This window comes from Vigna unguiculata, chromosome 5 (assembly GCF_037176805.1).
Source record: "Vigna unguiculata cultivar grain cowpea cultivar isolate G323 ecotype 2 chromosome 5, ASM3717680v1, whole genome shotgun sequence".
Lineage (NCBI taxonomy): Eukaryota > Viridiplantae > Streptophyta > Magnoliopsida > Fabales > Fabaceae > Vigna > Vigna unguiculata.
This window is the reverse complement of record NC_140796.1, coordinates 53,226,106-53,245,088: the sequence shown is the minus strand read 5'-3', so window position 1 is coordinate 53,245,088 and position 18,983 is coordinate 53,226,106. Positions and strand designations below refer to the sequence as shown.

Here is an 18,983-nt window from a genome sequence, read left to right as displayed (position 1 = left end):
GCGCTACAGAGCTATTAGAATAATCAATTAACAGATTCTGCCTCATTACCATTAAATTAAGTGCTATCTTTTTTTTCTGCAAAACTAAGCTTCCACTACTACTATCCACAAAATGCCGATTTGTTAAAAACAATTTTGAATTACTGAATAATTTGCCAAGGCACACCCTTTGTTTGACCAAAAAAATCCTAATAGAGTTTCCAACCAGAACAGAGTATACGTTTTTGACAATAGTAGTGACTATCTTCCAGTGATTTGTTTACCCTTGATTATCAGGTTTATGAGACACATTAATGTTAAAAATGGCACGAGCATTAAATCGATAAAATAAAGAAATTTACCATTACAGCAACTAAAATGGCAGTTGAGGTTAAAAGAAGTAAGCTTTGAATTTAAAGAGGGAGAAAAAAGGATGGGAAAGGTGAATCTGAGATAATCTATTACACAACCAAAGCCTGAGAAACCCCAAAAGATGTATATGCATGGGTTAAAACAAGGTCATAAAATTATATCCCAGAATTAGCAAACTTGGCAAATATCATAACATATGCCTTTAGAGATTTCGCATCAGCTGCAGATATCCTCGTTTAAAACTTAGCAGGACAACCACTTTGTTTATTCTTTTCAAGCAAGGGTTTGACTTGCCAACAAGAATGCTAATAGCCAAGTCGTCAATAGTCCCGTCCCTTGTATGGCATTTCCTGTAAATATTTATTTCAGAAGATCGAGTTCTAAGAACATTAATAAGCAGATAAAGTTTCCTCAAAAGTGTATATATAGGACTACAGATAAGATTGCTCAAATTCAGTTTGATATGTTCCACCAAGGTACGTGTCAAAGAAGAATATCCAACAAGCATCATGACACATCAAGGTGGAGCATCAACCATGTATAAAGTTATTGAAATAGATAGTTTTATATTTTATCTGCCCATAGTGTTCAAGACATGAGCAATATCAATTAAATACCAATTTTAAAAAAAAAAATTAAGCACGAGGGTTCTTACGGGCAGGTAACTCGGCATGTATAAAGCTTGCCTAGGATGACCAAGGAGCTGTCCATACTGAAATCAGATTATAATAAGCAATTGCCCTGAAGCACCAATATTTACGGAACAGTCAACAGAGGGATAATGCGTGTAATCTTATACCTGTGGTGCATTCGGATGAAAATATGCTTGAGACGGCATTGGTGCTACCTGAGGATTATAGACCATAGGTTGTGGACCCGCAAAAGTAGGTCCAATCTGCAAGACATGTGCAAAACAATCAAGTTTATTAACAGAACCAAGGCTGGGAGGCGATTATTAAGCCATGCCCAACAATTCTGCATAACTTCTTTTGCAAACTATTTTACGCAATCAGCAAAATGAAATCTTTATCCTCAAATAGATTAACTAACTAGCAAAAATTTAAAACACCATAAGATTGGATACCCAAACTGAAAATTATAACCTGCAATAACGTGCGACTAGGATATGCAATAAACCTTAGAGAAGTAAATTCACTCCCTAATTATGCACTTCTATATATTCAATAAATGCACACCAAATGACTTACTCCAATACCCATGGGCATGCCTGGCATACTTGGTACAGTAGTTACATTAGTTGGAAAATAGAAGGAACCATCGGACACTGGAGTGGGAGGCCGAGCAGGTGATGGAATAAAACTCTTTGCATTAGGGTTAAGCTTGAATTCCTTACAACATGAAAGGGCAAACTCAGACATGTGACAGTAACATAAAAGACTAGAACCAGATTGCGGGAAAAAAATATTCTGTCAAAAAGTCAGGCTTGAACTTCCATACCTTTGCATTGGGATTCAGAGTTGATTTTTCAGAAGACAGTGAACCAACTGATGAGCTTGGAGATAAGCCAGGACCAGAAGATGCTGCAGGGACTCCAACTGAATCTGACACATATGGGGTCCCACGTGAATTTACAGATTTTGTTTCCCCATTAACCTTGCCAGTTGCTGAACCCTCAACTAAATCTCCATGTGATCCCATCTTTTCATGAGCTTTTAATGAAGTATGAATTGAAGGGGCATAGGAGCTAGCATTAGGAGATAATACCCCTTTATCAGAGCCATCCTTCTTCAAGTAGAGTGGTCCCTGTGAATCTGCGCCACAATTTGCCAAAGATTAGAGGAATACATGTTTTATGAAAGAAGCAGCCACCAAATTGAAATGTAGGTTAGCTGCCATTCAGAAGCACTTATGAAGAGTAATAACAGAAAGCTTCAGCACTTCCTTTACAATAGACAGAATAATCAATAATATGAAAATGGTTGCTTCATTTGCATCATTTCAGGCACAACATCTTAAATCCACAAAATTTAAGAAAGCTAAGAAAAGGATTTCACAGACCCTCAGATTTTGACAGTTGAACATCCTCAGCTTGCTGCATCAATTGAAGAAAAAAAAGACTTTGAGTGTTAGAACTAATATCTCTCTCATGAGATGTTTTCCTAGACACAAGTTTAAGAGATAATGCACAAACTTCAACTCACAATCACACTTGCTTCCTTGGTAGTATCATTGTCTCCATGTTGATTACTAATTGAGTTCTCCAGAATCCTGTACATTTTGCATATTAAAAATCACGATAACGAAGAATTTAATTCTTTTTCAAGTTCAAAATTGATGTATAAAAAACAGAACAAAGAAAGAATGTATATACAGAAGAGAAAAGGGTAACAAACACCTGCTTTCCCCATCCACTGATGAATAGCTCATGGCAGGGAGTTCAGATGCTAACTGCTTAGCATGATCATAAGAACCAGAGCGGCTTAAATCCACACTAGTACTTGACTGAGATGATTGCGTGTGATCCTGCACACATAATTAACAAGTACTAAGGTGAGTTTAGAAAGTAAAATAATTACTTCATAAGAGGAGGGAGAGACAAGGACAAAAACTCCAAAAAAGGAATAGTTTCATATCAACATTTTTCCCCAACAAGACTCAGCTGCATCAATCAGAGGTTCATGTTGTACCAATTTCGTAAGCATAACAAGACTCGGGATTGATAGGACATGTTCAAACAGAACTTAGTGACAAATGTGTCATTTAAAATAATAGTCATGTACCAGAATCTTCACGAATATTTTCTAGGCAAGTAGGAGACAGCAAGCCATTGTCTTGAACACACGTTTGGTACAGCTCATTTTCAAGAAATAATCATTTATTTTTGCAAACATTTTGAGAGAGCTTCTATTGAAATAAGCAATTACCTTTATAGAATTGCCGAACCAAAGATTTTCAGAATGCAAGAAAACCTAAAAGAAACTATTTACTTAAAATAAGGTACACACATAAAATATGGTAGTTCTAACAATTTACACCTTGGGATCTGATTTAGCCTTACAAAACTGGGTTCTATGGTGACAACAACCAAAGTCTTACATAGGAATGACATTGGTGATATCTATAATCTATATGAAAACTTAACAGCAGTATTTAATCAGACAAAAAAAAGGACAAGCCAGTAAATGTGACAATGAAAAACGATTAAGAATTACGTAATAGTAGAGTATGAATAATTAAATATAATTCAGGTGATACCACAGAGGAATTTGCCAATGCTCGAGCTCCATCATTTCCTTTCCCACCACTTATTTCACTAGACCTCTTAACAACCGAACCAAATACACCACCAAAAGTATCAGAACTGCGCGTTTCAAACAGTACATCCTCATCAAATCCACTGTCATCAGCACGTTTACCCCTATAAACTGAAGAGAATCTAGTTTCTTCGTCAATATCAAAGTCTTCATGCAAGTGAAAGCCTCTTTCCTGTTAAGAAAATTTATGTAGGTCGTTGAATTCAATTAGTCAATTAAATAAAAAACAGCAGAAATTTACAAGCAGCAATGAAAATAAAGAACGATAAGTATTGAAACCATGCTAACCTCCGCAAGATGAAGATCTTGGGTTTCCTCACCCTCAATTTCTCTTGCTATTCTTAAAGCTTGCTTTTCCAATTCTCTTGTCTGAGGCCCTTTTTCAAGCTTTGTTGTGTAAAGTTCCTCGTTGAATGTACTTTTTACACCAAACAATGCCTCATTTGTTTCAAATTGATCCCATCCTCTTAAAAATACAAAAAAAAAAATCATTAATTCTGTGCAAATTTTGAAATTAGTAAATTAAAGATAAAAATACGTGTATAAATTATAATCATGGTATTTTAGTTAACTTCCTATACTCACTCCAGCCTCTTTTAATCATTAAGGATATAGCACAAAAAATCCTATTTCCTTTTTCTACATCAAGAACATAATCTCAATCAATTGTGTGCCAATGATCTTTTAATAATTCCTTTGGCAACATTTGTTAGCTTCCATAAATGATTATGGACTGAAAGCTCAAAACTATACTTGAAGCAACACAAGAAAACAAATAGAATACCTATAAACCCTCAATCTTTATTAAAATCAGATTCATAACAAAGGGTTTAGATTATTATAGAAAGCAAGGTGAATGGACCCTAACCAGAAATATGGTTCTAGAAGTCATCAAGAAAAATACAGGAAGTACATGTCAATACCTATAAGGAGGTTTTATTTCGTCTCCAGTATTTATTCTTTCGACATACCCAATATGAAGTGTTGATAATAAAAGGAGAAGTGTTGTCAATGAAATTTGGAGAAAGATATCACTCTAAAATCTACTACTTACAGCTGGACACTTGTAAAGAAATTTCTTATTGTATACTGAAAAGATGGTGTACTAATGAAGGCAACTAACAGTCCGAATGGGTGTCAAAGTGTCAAGAAAAACTGATATTTATTCTGTTCACAAAATTATTTTATAAAAAACAAGCAACCTATTCCAATGGCCATCAAATATGTTTTCCAGTTCTGGGCATTGTGGATCATCTTCATCAGGTACCCAGGGTTTTAATTCTCTCCCTGGCTCAACATGACGAGATTGAGATATCAATGAATCAACCATGATTTCCTGATGCATATCATGGTGAGATTCATTAGGTAAACCATCCCAGGCAATAGCAACATCCTGCCATGATTGAAACACGAATAGTATTATCAGCGAAGAAATCAACAATGTGTTAAAAGCTACTTCTCCTAATCTAAATTCTCCAAAATCATTGCTGAGCATACAGCATTCCAACAAAAACCTTAGCTTAGTAACTACCACATTCCAAATAGTTGAAAAGTAGGAAACCTGTGCTGTAACTTGGACAAGTTCTTTGGCAGGTATAATTAAAATCTTCAGAGAGGGCTTGCTGACGAATTCTGCACCAGATTTCTGTCCTCGTGACGAACCATCTTTTGTTAAGCGAGCCATTTTCAAAATGATTCCTACAATATGATCATTTTATAAAATTAATTATGAAAACAGCAGCAGAAGCTTATTCAGATAGAGGTCTAGAAGAAGCTAGTGAAATCCCAGTTGAGCAATAACTCTTAAAACAAAGTCTTATTAAAATAAGACAAAACCAAACAGAAATAACAAAATATTCTAAAAAGCATAATTTCCCTAAATAGCATGCTTATCGATTTTGCTACAGGGAGCTGTGAAACAATATAAGACAATAGTCTTCACAATACAACCAAAATCAATAAAATTGGGGAGAAATGTGTTTTTACTCCTATACTTTAAGTAAAAATTGGTTTTTGTCCTTATACTTCTAAATTGATGAAATCAATTCTTCAACTACTTAAAAGATGTTATTTTTGTACCTCCACTATGTGATTTTGTCACCAACAAAATTAGTTGGGAGGGACCAAAAATCTATTTTCAGAAGTTAAAGGATAGATTTCATCAATTAGAAATTATAAATACTAAAACCAAGTTTAACTGAAAGTACAGAGACTAAAACACGTTTTTCCAATAAAAAATACAACAGAACATACCAAAATCTTTTTCTGCACTTGTTGCATGAAAGACTCCAGAATACGTGGATCCATTTTTCAAATGGACTTCCACCTGGTGCCCAATAAGACATGTTGTTACATATACTAATCGATCATGTGAAGGACTCTCGTAATTGCCACCTTTACTGCCAGTCACCGCACCTTTGACAACAAACAAAAAATATCAACATTCTGAATGCAGCAACAAATAAATAATAATACATTACACAGCTCCAAATTTTACCTGTATTTGTTAATCTGCTGGCATTTAATTTGCCAGACAGGATTTTATTCTCAGATTTAATTGTCCCTTCTCTTTCAGTTTTTCGGCGGCCGTATCCATTGGAGGATTTGGGCTGCCCAGGTTGTTGTAGATTCATCCTCACTTACAGCCCCTGCCCCTCTAATCTGGAAATTATAACAAAAGAAAAAATAAATATATATTCGTAAGACCAAAAAGAAAACCCAAAGGTCTTACATAAGATTTCAAGGAAAAATTTATGAAATCCAACTGATTTTCTAAAATAACATTACAGAAGAGGAACTGCTGCTGATGGTAATAGCACTATAGTTATGTCAAGTTCACAAAGCTATTTGGTGGCCATTGGATAAATCATGAAAATACAAATTTTCAAGTGATTGACTGTAATGAACAAGTCTATTTCTAGAATATAATGCAACTAGGACAGCAATTTTTTTGGCTATTATAGTTGAATTATGCCTCATTCAAAATGAACACACTTCTAACAATGCATATGCAAGTTGATAAAATAAAATCAACATTTCAAAGATAATTTTGTGGGCAAATTTTTAAACACTAAACCTAATTTTTGCTGAATAACTAAAAATTGTTCAAATGGTGACCGTGAACATGGTATAGGTACGGTATAAAAGTTAATGGTATAGTATGACACATGTTAAAGAATAAACAGAAAAAAAAAATCTGACACACTGGAAAAGTAGAGAATCGGGTGGAAAGTATACATTTTCGTACAAGTGACTGTAATTGTAATCACAAAATAGTATTCGAAGGGACTTAAACTACACAATTAAAAAAATAAAATTACTCCTAATAAATTTGTAGCGTCAAAAGGTTAAAAGAAAACTTCAAAAATTCAGGCACGAGATTGACGAGAAAAAAATACTTCCCACAAAAACGACTGTAACTGCTATTTCCAAGAAGCATTTAAAGAGCACTATACATTATACACACTATAAAAACAAAGAAATTACCCGCATAGCAGCAAACAAGCCTAGGTCAATGAGAAACTCGTGGTTTGTGGGGGGAATTTTTACCCAGGTACCTCCTATTCTTCCCCCGCCCCCTCTTCCCCGTTCCAATCACAACCAAAGTACTAATCATATTTGTCTACCCTCACTCCTTGATAAATCAGAAACACACATTGGCAAAGATTCTACGAGGACTTGCAGATTGGGAACGTCCATATCTCTGATCCGAACTCCCGAAGCATACAAATTATTTGGCATCCACTCCCTACATTGCCAACTTACTTGAAGTTCTTTTTCTCTCAGAAATAAACATTTACCGAAAATTTCAGTATTCCAAACCCTAGAAGCAAGAGAAAAATCAGAAACTGAAGTACCGCGATTTTACACTAGGCCATATGGAAACCTACCCTAGAGCACAATGATTGGCAGTTGAAGTTCGAACTCGAGATTCGTGCGGCGTAAACTATAGCTAGTCCTATTTACAGTTCCCCAGGCGGAGATAAATCTTTCGTTGTGGTCCTCCTAGGGAAACTGCGGTTTCTCCTAAGGTGGAAACCCTAATTTACGAGCTGTTTTAAGAGGATCCAAGCATGCATAGAAATAAATAGCAAGCAGAGAGGTATTGGAAAGAGAAACGGAAAGAGGAAGAAGGCAAGAAGGAATTGGAAACGAAGTAACGCACCTGCAAGAGGTTGATCAGAACCTAACTGACGGATTCCGGCAGAGGTTGAAAAGAGGAGCTAAAGAAGGAAGTTTGTGTCGGTTAGGGATTGATTGCGGCGATTGAGGGGCTGCTTCGGTGGGAGGGCGCGGTGGCCGGACGAGGCGACGGAGAGAGAGAGAGAGAGAGAGACGGCGGAGGAGTTCGGTTTGGTTAGGTTCTCTCGGCGTGATCGAGAGAGAGAGAGTGGTTTTTGAGATTTTGAAGGGAGGTGCGAAGCGAGAGCGCAACGAAGCAGAAACACCCAAAAGACAATCAAGAAATTATCGGCTGCGGTTGGGAGTATCGTGGGCCTTTTTCTCGTATCGTATGGTTCAATTACATGTATTTATGTCCTCCAAAAACTTATTCACCGTATCTAATCTTAATAGATACAATTCAAAAAAGAAAAATCTCACATTACTGTGATTTACTTACCCGTTTAATCTATTTAATATTATTTTGTTCGCAAATAGATATTTAATGAATCCATGCATGCAAAAGGCAAGGATTTAATTCTATTTTTGTACGATATTTTATTAATATTTATTAAATAAAATATTTAATTTACAAAATAAGTCAGTAATAATTTATAATTTTTTATCTTATAATTTTAACGTGTGTGATTTTAATCTTGATTCACACGAAAAACAATTTTATATTTATTATATTTACAAAAATTATTTGTATATCTTTTTAATATATATCACGTATCTTTGATTTTTTAAAATAAATATATAAATATATCGATATATATCTTATAATTTTAATGTGTGTGATTTTAGTTTTGATTAAAAAACATAATCTTATATTTATTATATTTATAAAAATTATTTATATATTTTTGTAATATATATATATATATATATATATATATATATATATATATTTTTATTTTTTAAATAAATATATAAATATATTGGATATATATTCGATATATATCTAATTTGTGTATTATAGACTAAACTAATAAAAATAGTTAAACATTATTAATTTCTCTTAAAAATAATATGTTAACTTTAATAAGTAAAAATATCATAAACTTAAAGTAGGGATGACAAAATGGGTCAGGTCCGATGGGCCAGCCCGTCAGCCCGACTGAAAAAATATGGACCGGACCAAAAATTTTAGCCCACCAATTCATGACAGCCCGGCCCGTCAAGCCCGCTGGCCCGTCGGGCCAGCCCATGGGCCAAAACGGGCCAGCCCGGGCCGTATAAGTTAATGAATAAAAAAAATAACACGTGCAGTGTAGCAGGAGGTGGGTGGAGTGTTTAATTTTTTTGAAGTCTCTACTCTACTCTGGCACTGCCAGACTTATTCCTTCATTCCTCTCACACTCTCTTCTCCTCCTCCTCCACCACCCGCGTTTTGGGAAACCAGAAGAGAGCACCCTCGTTTCTCCTCCACCCACGTCGCTGGCCAAGAAACACGAAGGCAGAGTGCAGGCCATTCACGGCGTCTCCTTTCTCCTCCACCGTGACATCCACCACGTCGCTGGCAGGGGCAGCAGCGCCACCATCGGACTGCGATTGACGAACGATTTCGACCGCCACGACCACCACGAACACAGGTTTGTTTGTAATTTGCGTTCTGGTTCCCTTTTCTTTCAATTTGTAACCTAAATTTATGATTTTCGTAACCCTAAAATTGGTGTCCTGTAATTGGAAGTTATGGTGTATGTGTGGTTGTTGTTCCTGTAACGGGCAGTACATCATAGAAGGCCTCTCCTCCGGCTTCATGTTCGTGCTCGGCGGCATCGGCATCATTCTCCTTGATCTCGCGCTCGATCGCAACCGCGCGAAGTCCGTCAAGGTCTCCTACGCCTCCGCCGGCGTCTCCTCCGTCGTCCTCGCCTACGTTATGAGTATGCTATTCATCCGCATTAAGATCCCCGCCTATCTCAGATGAACTCGTGCGCTTTAAGTCATTTGTAGTTTCACTTTTGATGAGGTTTCGTTTTCGCGGTTTCTAGGGTTGATGAAAGTACATTGGATATAGTAATTGGATCTGATTTGGTGTTATTTATATGGAATGTACTTTTTGGAGTAATTGGATCTGATTTGGTGTTAATTCGTTTTGTGATTGAGTGTCCTGCATTCTTCTAGCTCCAATTACTTAGAACAATAGTGGCTTGTGTTGTTGACCGCTACAAACCCACATAGGCCTCCCTTGTACCAAGTAAAAATTCCCTTCACCCCTTTCTCTGTAACACTATGCTACCGGGGTTTGATGATGGGGAGATTTCAGAAGATGGTCCTATTGATTTGGAGGGTTTAGATGCTTCTGCAGCACATGTTGCCAAACAAATTATACAACCTCTCATCCATAATTAATGCTTCTGTTTTTTTTTATGTAACTGTTTGCACTTTGGTAATGCTCCACGCCTAAAGTACTCTAATTCAGACTTGTTATTGATGTTGCAACAGTGTCTTGATGACTTGCAGAGAGCAAAATGTCATTTATATATATTGTAGGGTTGTTTGTTTTGTAATCAGTTATATTATATACTGCAGGGTTGTTTTTGTTGCAATAATTTTGTTGAAATCTGATTTTGGACTGAAAATGTAACATATGGAAAAAAGCCCGCGGGCCAGCCCGCCAGCTTGCGGGCCGGGTTCAAAAGTGTAACCCGTTTCACCCTTGCGGGCCGGCCCGGCCCGGCCCGTATAAATCGGGCCAAAATCGGGCCGGGTCAAAACGGGCCGGACTGGCCCGTTTTGACATCCCTAACTAGCTATAGTTTACGCCGCACGAATCTCGAGTTCGAACTTCAACTGCCAATCATTGTGCTCTAGGGTAGGTTTCCATATGGCCTAGTGTAAAATCGCGGTACTTCAGTTTCTGATTTTTCTCTTGCTTCTAGGGTTTGGAATACTGAAATTTTCGGTAAATGTTTATTTCTGAGAGAAAAAGAACTTCAAGTAAGTTGGCAATGTAGGGAGTGGATGCCAAATAATTTGTATGCTTCGGGAGTTCGGATCAGAGATATGGACGTTCCCAATCTGCAAGTCCTCGTAGAATCTTTGCCAATGTGTGTTTCTGATTTATAAAGGAGTGAGGGTAGACAAATATGATTAGTACTTTGGTTGTGATTGGAACGGGGAAGAGGGGGCGGGGGAAGAATAGGAGGTACCTGGGTAAAAATTCCCCCCACAAACCACGAGTTTCTCATTGACCTAGGCTTGTTTGCTGCTATGCGGGTAATTTCTTTGTTTTTATAGTGTGTATAATGTATAGTGCTCTTTAAATGCTTCTTGGAAATAGCAGTTACAGTCGTTTTTGTGGGAAGTATTTTTTTCTCGTCAATCTCGTGCCTGAATTTTTGAAGTTTTCTTTTAACCTTTTGACGCTACAAATTTATTAGGAGTAATTTTATTTTTTTAATTGTGTAGTTTAAGTCCCTTCGAATACCTCCTTATATTGAAAATGATTTTGAGAGTCTCTGAGAGGGTTGCGCTATGGGGTTCTGAGCGGCGGTTCTCATCGTCAAATTTGAATTACAACAGACCGGTGACGGTATGCGGCCTCCGTTCAGGCTACAAAGCGCGGCGGCGCACAAGGATACTCTCCAAAGAAAGCATTCAAGTCATTCACGCGCTTAAACTCGCCAAATCCCCGGACCACGTTCTCGACGCCAAACTCTCACGCCTTTTGAAACCCGACGCCTTAAACCTGTTCGACGAATTGCTAAGACAAAACGAACTCAGTTTATCCCTCAAGGCAATTCACACTGTCTCTTTCATTTTCAATGATGATGACTTTTTTTTTAATCTAATTTTTTTAATTCAATTTATACCGTAGGTTTTCCACTTCATTCGCGAGGAGGTGGGGCATGATACGCTGCTGCAACTCTACGCCGACATGATTCTGTTGCTCGGAAGAAACATGAAAATCGACATGGCGGAGGAGCTCTTCTCTCAAGTTTCGGAGAAGGGATTGAAACCGGACACAAGGATGTGCGGTGAGATGATTGGGGCGTATTTGCAAGCTGGGATGACGGAGAAGGCGATGGAAATATACGGGTCCATGAAGGAATGGGGTTGTTCCCCCGATAAGTTCATTTTCACTGTACTCATCACAAATTTAGAAAGAAACGAACAACAGCAACATCAACAACTGGTGGAGTCTCTCAAACAAGACTGTTTTCACTATGTGGAGTTTCCTGATAAATTCCTTCAACAACTTCAACAAGATAAAGTAAGATTATACATACGGACATCATTCGTGAGCATATATATATATATATATATATATATATATATATTTTATGAATAATAATTATTATTATTATGTGTTTTCTTTTGTGTTCAGCCCAGAAAGAGACGTGTGGATCTTGTATGAAATTTTGCAGCTTCTGCTTCAGGGTGGTGTTGTTGGCTCTTGTTTACACAAAATTGAACTTGAATTGAAATCTTAGGTTATAGTGATCAGTATATGCTCTTGGCATGTAAAAACATTAGTAGTAGACTTGTACCTCATAAATATGATGATGTTTTCACGTGTTATAAGTAGTGCTTGTGATATTGATTTGAAAGTTGGAGTTTTCTATTTGGAGAATAACGTTTATATACAGTAATATTAGGGTGTGGGGCAACGAAAATACAAACAATCCTGTTGAAACAAACTTGTATTTAAACACTTCTCCTTTTATCATTGTATTACAAATCTGATTACTGTGTGGATTCCTTTTTTTTTTTTTTGAATGAGGTCCAATTCCATAATATAATTGAATTTGAAAACCATATGCTATGATTTCTACCAAGAAATGGCAAGGAACTATGATCATCTGCTGACATTACTAGAATATGCATATATAAAAAAATTAATACAATAAAAAGCCTTTCTCTCTCTCTTCTGATTATTTTGTCTCTCCTTTACAAGATATTACAAGGCAAAATACAGGAAAAAATTGGTTAAAAAAATTAGTTCATCTCACACTAAAGGGGAAAAAGATGGGATGTGAAGTGAGGAAAGAACCAGAAAACTGAGTGACTAAATACAGAAAAATCACAACTGCTTCCTTGATCAGTTAGCTAAATGGCTGGGACAACTGTTGAACATGCTGTGCCACATAAACGCACGAGAAAGTACCATCTCCAGCTCCTGGTGCGTCCAATTCTTTGTTGGAAGGTGTTGAAGGAACATAACCAATTCTTGGAAATCAAGCCTCTGGAGCTGCTCTGACCACTGATAAAACAGTCATAGAGATTAGACCATGTTCATTCTCTACAACACATAATCAATATTACTGATAAAACAGATAATATACGTTTATTCTAAAACGGCTATGGTAGAAATGGTGACAGAAATAGAAAACATAAACAACCTAATAAACCGTACTTGCGAAAAGCATAACCAGAATGTGTGCTTTGAAGTGAAAGCAGAAACCAGAGAATACATTTATTTAACTAGCATCTAAAACGTAAGATTATACTATATTATAACAGTAAGAAAACATAATAGATCACAATTGTGTTTCTGCTTAAAAGAGGAGCAAGAGATTTCTAAAATAACACAATCATCTCTAAAAAGGGATTTCTAACAGCATAAAAGTGGTGCAAGAGACAAGTGTACTCTGTCAAAAAAAAAAATGAAAATCATAATTACCATTACCTACTGCAATGTACAAGAGGGAAATGGACCAACAAATACTACCCCTCGGTTTCTTCGCTACAGGATGAAATTTAATTCAAATAAGTTGTATTGGTGAAAAGGCCAAAGTATGCTGACTCACCGTTAGAAGAAAACTGGCAAATATATACACAAGGAAGTCTGGTAAGGCATCTCCTTCAGCTAGATACGTGTCCCAAAGACGTGTGACCAAATGGAAGGGTACCTAATTGCATAAATCAGAAATCAGAGTCAACAAAAGCATAAAATTATGCCTATTTTTTTGTAGTTTAGAATTTCTCTACTGACTAAATGTACCAGTTCTTGAGGCTTGATGTGCAGCCAATTTATAAAATATGCATGCACTTCTTCTTGGGAAAAGACTATCGTACTTTATGAGAAAAAAAAAAAGGAGTTGAAAGCAAACCTCTCGAATTAGAAGACAGTTGAACCAGCGGAAAGCAAATTGAAGAAACTCCAGTCCTTGCTCCTCCATATGGCTTGAAACAGGATCTGGTGGAACTCAAAATTCAGTATCGGATTCAATTTGAGATATTCGAATCATAATATACTCCACATTTCAAATGTCAGTTATCTTTTTAAAGAAATTTTGTTTCATTTTATTAGTCAGTTCAAAAAACCAAGTCATTATTTACTCATTTTGCTTTATCTTTCAATTTTATTCTTATTTTCTCTCGGTATAACTGCAAAGTGAAACAAGAGAGAGCATTAACATAGAGTGACAGGATAATTAGTCAAATGTGGTTATATTTTTCTAAACATTCAAAAGTGGAGTCTTTAAGTTCATGCAATTATTACTTGAAGAAAAAACAGCAGTCCTGAGAAAAGGTTACCGTCAATCCTCCTGACCAATTCCTTCAACTTAAAAACAAGCCTTTGAATTCCTGGTTGAGCAAATGTATAATGGTCTTGCATGCCATCAAGCAACTTTGACAAACACCAATAGCAGTCGGCCTCTACATTAGAGATTTGATCCGAAGATAAACCAGACATTGACCAATTATCTATGGCCCCTTCTAGGTATTCTGATAGGAAAACAACTAAAAATGGCGTGACAAGGTCATTTATCCCCTGAACATATCCACTTGCAGGATGCCGGATGGCCCTGGAAGACAATCAGGAAACCAAATAAGTAAAAAAAAAAAAAAAAAAGCTTCTAACAATAGCATACTTAGTGAGAAAAAAAATCAGTTCAACAAGGATAATCCAGAAGAAAAAGAGTTCCAGAGTATTTATCAGGGTAAAGATGACTACCTATCCAATTGACAACTGAGTGATGCACTTAAAATGGGAAAGCTAGATCACAAAGGTTTACTGTGGTTCTATCATTTTTTTTTCCTATTTTCTTTTCTCAGGCTATTGATCTAAACTACTATTAATACAATATCATAGCAGTTATTCTAAGTATGTTCCGAAAGTGCAATAAATATGCATCATAAGGTAGTTTGGACCATTTTTTTCTGGTTTCCAATGCTGAAACCATTTGAAGAACAGAATCTACTCACAGTCTCCATCAAGGTTATCATTTTATAAGATAAATGGAAACAAATATATGATCCATCCAAAAGTGAATGAAGTTAATTCATTATGTATATCACAACCACAAGTTTATCGAGCTTCCTTAACTATGGCACATAATAATAAATTATTCATGTCATTTGCTAACCTATGGAATAATATCATCTGTTACTAGTGTAAAAAAAAAAGATTGAGTACAGAATCTGAAAAAATAGAAGCAGAAAGACCCATTCTAATTTAGTGTTTGGACCAACTTATTTTCGGATTCTCTTCCAAACAAACTAGTTTTAGGAGCTTGTGACTGTACTTCTCCTTTTCCTACTTTATTTCAAATCCCAAAATGAACACACTATACAAGATATTTAAAACTTCAAAAAATTATAGAATTATAAATTCCCAAACATTTTAAATTTAAAGCTCTTATTTTCAATTTTCAGTTTGTAGTAGCTTTTAAGCTCAAATAAAGTGAAAGCTTAGAGCCTTTTTACACCTCAAAAAAATTTACAACAAAGAACACTAGCTCAAAATGAAACCAGACATATAGAAACAAGATATCAGTAGTATCTAACCATGTGTAAAGAATACGCTCCAATGATTTTTGAACTTGCTCTTGCTGAAAGAATGACACTTCAGGTACAGTTCTCGGACAATCAACAGCAATCTAACAATCATAAAAATGAAGAACCTTATTTTTTGCCACTAATCCAATTAGGAATATGATATAATCAAGAATACCTGGCGAAGCATATTGATCTCATCATCCGAGCGTTCTGCATCAGGAATATCATAATACTGAGAAATATAGTCAAGATACTCAAGGCGCTTTCTTCTCAAAACTCCTTCCCTTCTATCTGAATTAGTTGGTGCATATCCCTGGACTCCGAAGTTCATCATTAAATTTTTAATAAGAAAAGAAAGTATCCATAGAAAACACGCAACTAATCTATGTAATTTTTAACAAGAAAACATCATAGGGTAAATACTCAATTTTTTTTGTGTAGCCTTGTTTATAGTTTATATATGCAGCACCTACATCACTATGAAAGAACTTACCCTCAATGATTTTATTTCTATAAAAAAGAATCACATATCGCCAAAATAAAATAAGAATATACATATCCATATAAAGTATAATCTAAACTCCAAAGTACAACTGATAACTGTCATGAAAGTACATGCTTGAGTAAGATAAATGGCTTACGATCACAGAGCTTACCAAGAGAAGTCTCCACACTGTAGGACGCATGTAATCTGGAACACCACTCCAAGATAATTCACGCAATTTCTCTACAGGATAGATGAGGAAGAAATATAAGCTCTGCATCATTGGTTCATTGCTGAAAAATAGAAAAGTAATTGGATATTCTTAATTCTCAATACGGTTTTGGCAGTTAAGAAGCCGAGGGTGGTTTCCAATTGAGGCCTTTACTATGTGGGGTTGATAGAACTGCGTGTTAAGAACTGAAAATACAAGACTATATCTTGAAAATCTTCATTGCTTTACTCCAATTCTGCACCTACCAATGTAGTAGGTATAGAATACTTGCACGCTGTCCTCAATGCATCATGCTCTCAGTTCAATTTTCCAGTAATTTTTAGCTCCAGAGGGTTTCTTATCCTCGTCACTTTGTGTTTCTCCTCTTTCTCAAAAAGATGTTTTATAAAAAAAACTTGGATGCTTGACATATTTACAACATTTTGGGGGCATCAACAAAGGGGTAGAAGGTATATGAACTACGCACATTGTCTTGCAAAACTATTTTGAACCTTACCATTAAAAAATCATACAAGCAAAGGCAACTGTGTCATGAGTGTGGTAATATGGGAACACGGATGTGCTAAATATGACACTTCCACCAGAATATAAAGGAGCAATGAGAAGCAGTCATTGCTGATATAAAAAAAAATGGAAATGAAGAGATTATAATACCTAATGCAACCATCGTCCCAGAAAGCACCTTAGTGAACTTTAATATCCTAGCAGAATCTGTAGCTCTAGCACCGAATGAAGATTTCTGTACTTCTTCGGACGGGCTCTGTACATTGGATGCTGATACTTTCAACTTATTGTCATTGAGAGAACCAAATGATTTCCTTGAACTCTGAGCTTGCTTCTGTGTTAAGAATAGAGGTTTCACTTGATGAATTGCTACCCATCACGAAAATTAGAGATATGTATGTGAGTACAATATACAACTATGACACATGAATGTACTAAAATCACCTCTATTCTCTCAGATGTGAGGCCACTTGTTCCAGTTTCACTGTATGAGAAGCTCCTTGTATAAGTTGGTGAGGATAAGCTTGAGTAATCTGGAGAACTAACCCTCTGGCTCAATAATATTTTACCAGGAATGTTACGACCCTTGAGTAACCTTCACAAAGGAAGAATATAAAATTATAAATTCCCATCAATTGTATATGGTATATTTAATTTGATTGTATATGGTATACAATCCATACAAAACGAAAAGAAGCTACCCAATTTGATTGAACGGATCACAATCAAATCAAAATGGGGTGGTTACACCAGACGCACATAAACCATTCCTAAGTACGGTGTATTAGAATTTCACCCATCGAAAATTCGTGATCCTTATGCCAAAAAGATTCAAAATTTCTAATGGGTTTTCTAAATCAAACGGAAGAAAACATTAGGAAGTAAAGATCAGCAAATCGGGCAGCCAAATTCTGGAGATCGTGAGTTCTTGATAGAAAATTATGAGGAAAAATTAAAAGCAACTACTAAGTAGAGAGAAGAAAGGAGGATAGGTACCCTTGAACATTTCTGAGGGTCTGGTTAAATCGGGAATCTGGGATTCCCACGGCAGCGTCTTTGCTGCGTTCGGCTTTGTTGTTGTTGTTGTCGTCGTCGTTCTTCATGGTTGATCTCTCAGAATGGAATCCGTGTTTTGTTTTGCTTGATAGTTATTAGTGACACTTTGATATCTTTTGAGAGCTAGTGAGTGACTATACTGAATCTGTGCGTGCAAGCAACATCATGGTTCATGAATCAATGCTTCCCAAAATTCTCTTTTTTCTTTTCTTTTGGTACTAATCCATAATCATGTTTTTTTCTTCGTTTTTCCTCTTCGCTAATCAACACTCACTTCATACACGTGTGCGCGAGAGAAGAGAACAGAGATCCACAACTTGAATCTGGCAATTCTCTATGTAAATTTCAGATTGAATCATACAAATACTCAATATCATTTTCTGACAGATCTTTTAATACACGGTTTGGTTTTATACTAAAATGTTTGAAAACTACAAAAAAAAATGCTTATATACTGCAACAGAACAGTTGTTAATCAACTCCTCTTGCTGAAGAAGTGTTAGAAATATATATCTCAACGTATTTTTCTTAAAAATTATGAATAAAAACATATCCAAAAGTATAATAATAAAATTTTAATGAGATTCATTACATGAAGTGGAATCCATAATTTTTGCAATTTTTTTAAATAACTTGAGCCCATAAAAGTGTTTTTTTCTTATTAACGTTTCCTCCGTTCACTTCGCAGCCAAAATGAAGAAAATTAAGTTTAAAGTGGGATAGAGTACGGAGTTAGAAGTCTAATGAATTTTGCTTTACGCCCTCATGATTTTATACTTTACTCCCTTTATTTATTGGTAGCAAAAACTTGAATAAAATATTATTGTATGTGAAAGGTAATTTAAAGTGTATATATTAAAGTTATTTAAATTTAAACACTTTAAAAAAATTATAAAATAATTTTCACTACAAAATTTAACACATATTTTATAATATATCATTTTTCAATCACAGAAAATAGTTATTTCGATTGTAAATTTTATTTTTTTTCATCTTTAAATTTAATTCATTTATTAGAAGTCTTTAATCCAAAATAATAGTCCGAGTTTTAGTATAGTTAAGGATTACACGTTCTGAACGATGAATTCTAAATTGTATAACATAAAAAAAAAATTGAATTATACAATGAGAAATTTTAATGGAAGGATTGGACCAAAACTTAAGTTAGATTGGACCAATTTTAACG

The 18,983-nt window shown here is 35.6% G+C and overlaps 3 protein-coding genes across 8 annotated transcripts; 1 reads left to right on the top strand and 2 right to left on the bottom strand.

Annotated features, from left to right (window-relative positions):
* Window positions 1–314: 314 nt before the first annotated feature.
* Window positions 315–8,121, bottom strand: LOC114184962 (polyadenylate-binding protein-interacting protein 3-like). 5 transcript variants are annotated; one of them, XR_014995333.1, is made up of 15 exons: window positions 7,792–8,121; window positions 6,124–6,287; window positions 5,880–6,041; window positions 5,188–5,324; window positions 4,829–5,019; window positions 3,915–4,092; window positions 3,568–3,798; window positions 2,708–2,835; window positions 2,514–2,580; window positions 2,371–2,404; window positions 1,811–2,123; window positions 1,560–1,703; window positions 1,151–1,246; window positions 1,007–1,063; window positions 315–701 (listed from the first exon to the last, which is right to left on the bottom strand). XR_014995333.1 is itself a non-coding variant. In XM_028072398.2 (15 exons), the coding sequence occupies exons 2-15, from the start codon at window positions 6,257–6,259 to the stop codon at window positions 672–674; spliced, it is 1,902 nt and encodes a 633-aa protein (XP_027928199.1). In that variant the 5' UTR covers window positions 6,260–6,287; window positions 7,792–8,118; the 3' UTR covers window positions 315–671. The 5 variants fall into 5 exon arrangements, 2 of the variants coding, with proteins under 2 accessions (XP_027928199.1, XP_027928200.1); XR_014995332.1 differs by having other exon boundaries at window positions 1,007–1,092; window positions 1,560–1,700; window positions 1,810–2,123; window positions 7,792–8,119; XM_028072398.2 differs by having other exon boundaries at window positions 1,560–1,700; window positions 1,810–2,123; window positions 7,792–8,118.
* A 988-nt stretch (window positions 8,122–9,109) lies between these two features.
* On the top strand, window positions 9,110–12,320 carry LOC114183192 (pentatricopeptide repeat-containing protein At1g62350-like). 2 transcript variants are annotated; one of them, XM_028070119.2, is made up of 5 exons: window positions 9,244–9,382; window positions 10,326–11,012; window positions 11,205–11,532; window positions 11,614–12,009; window positions 12,124–12,320. In XM_028070119.2, exons 3-5 carry the CDS (start codon window positions 11,239–11,241, stop codon window positions 12,151–12,153), a joined length of 720 nt encoding a protein of 239 aa, XP_027925920.1. In that variant the 5' UTR covers window positions 9,244–9,382; window positions 10,326–11,012; window positions 11,205–11,238; the 3' UTR covers window positions 12,154–12,320. The 2 variants fall into 2 exon arrangements, with proteins under 2 accessions (XP_027925921.1, XP_027925920.1); XM_028070120.2 differs by lacking the exon at window positions 10,326–11,012 and having other exon boundaries at window positions 9,110–9,382.
* A 258-nt stretch (window positions 12,321–12,578) lies between these two features.
* LOC114183191 (uncharacterized) lies at window positions 12,579–18,218 on the bottom strand. Its single transcript, XM_028070118.2, has 10 exons — window positions 17,738–18,218; window positions 17,186–17,336; window positions 16,892–17,075; window positions 16,178–16,248; window positions 15,697–15,834; window positions 15,531–15,622; window positions 14,277–14,548; window positions 13,850–13,935; window positions 13,547–13,648; window positions 12,579–12,999 (listed from the first exon to the last, which is right to left on the bottom strand). The coding sequence occupies exons 1-10, from the start codon at window positions 17,842–17,844 to the stop codon at window positions 12,838–12,840; spliced, it is 1,365 nt and encodes a 454-aa protein (XP_027925919.1). The 5' UTR covers window positions 17,845–18,218; the 3' UTR covers window positions 12,579–12,837.
* Between the last annotated feature and the right edge of the window lie 765 nt (window positions 18,219–18,983).

Bases quoted from the DNA above. Each gene is read 5' to 3' on its own strand.
- LOC114184962 (XM_028072398.2), bottom strand. From the start codon at position 6,259: ATGAATCTACAACAACCTGGGCAGCCCAAATCCTCCAATGGATACGGC. The intron at 3,799-3,914 runs GTTAGCATGGTT...TTTTCTTAACAG, and splicing joins AAGATCTTCATCTTGCGGAG to GAAAGAGGCTTTCACTTGCA. The intron at 2,581-2,707 runs GTGTTTGTTACC...CAAAATGTACAG, and splicing joins TCAGTGGATGGGGAAAGCAG to GATTCTGGAGAACTCAATTA.
- LOC114183192 (XM_028070120.2), top strand. From the start codon at position 11,239: ATGATTTTGAGAGTCTCTGAGAGGGTTGCGCTATGGGGTTCTGAGCGG. The intron at 11,533-11,613 runs GCAATTCACACT...TTTATACCGTAG, and splicing joins AACTCAGTTTATCCCTCAAG to GTTTTCCACTTCATTCGCGA. The intron at 12,010-12,123 runs GTAAGATTATAC...TTTTGTGTTCAG, and splicing joins AACAACTTCAACAAGATAAA to CCCAGAAAGAGACGTGTGGA.
- LOC114183191 (XM_028070118.2), bottom strand. From the start codon at position 17,844: ATGAAGAACGACGACGACAACAACAACAACAAAGCCGAACGCAGCAAA. The intron at 17,076-17,185 runs GTGATTTTAGTA...TTCTTAACACAG, and splicing joins TCACATCTGAGAGAATAGAG to AAGCAAGCTCAGAGTTCAAG. The intron at 13,936-14,276 runs GTAACCTTTTCT...GAGTTCCACCAG, and splicing joins ATTGGTCAGGAGGATTGACG to ATCCTGTTTCAAGCCATATG.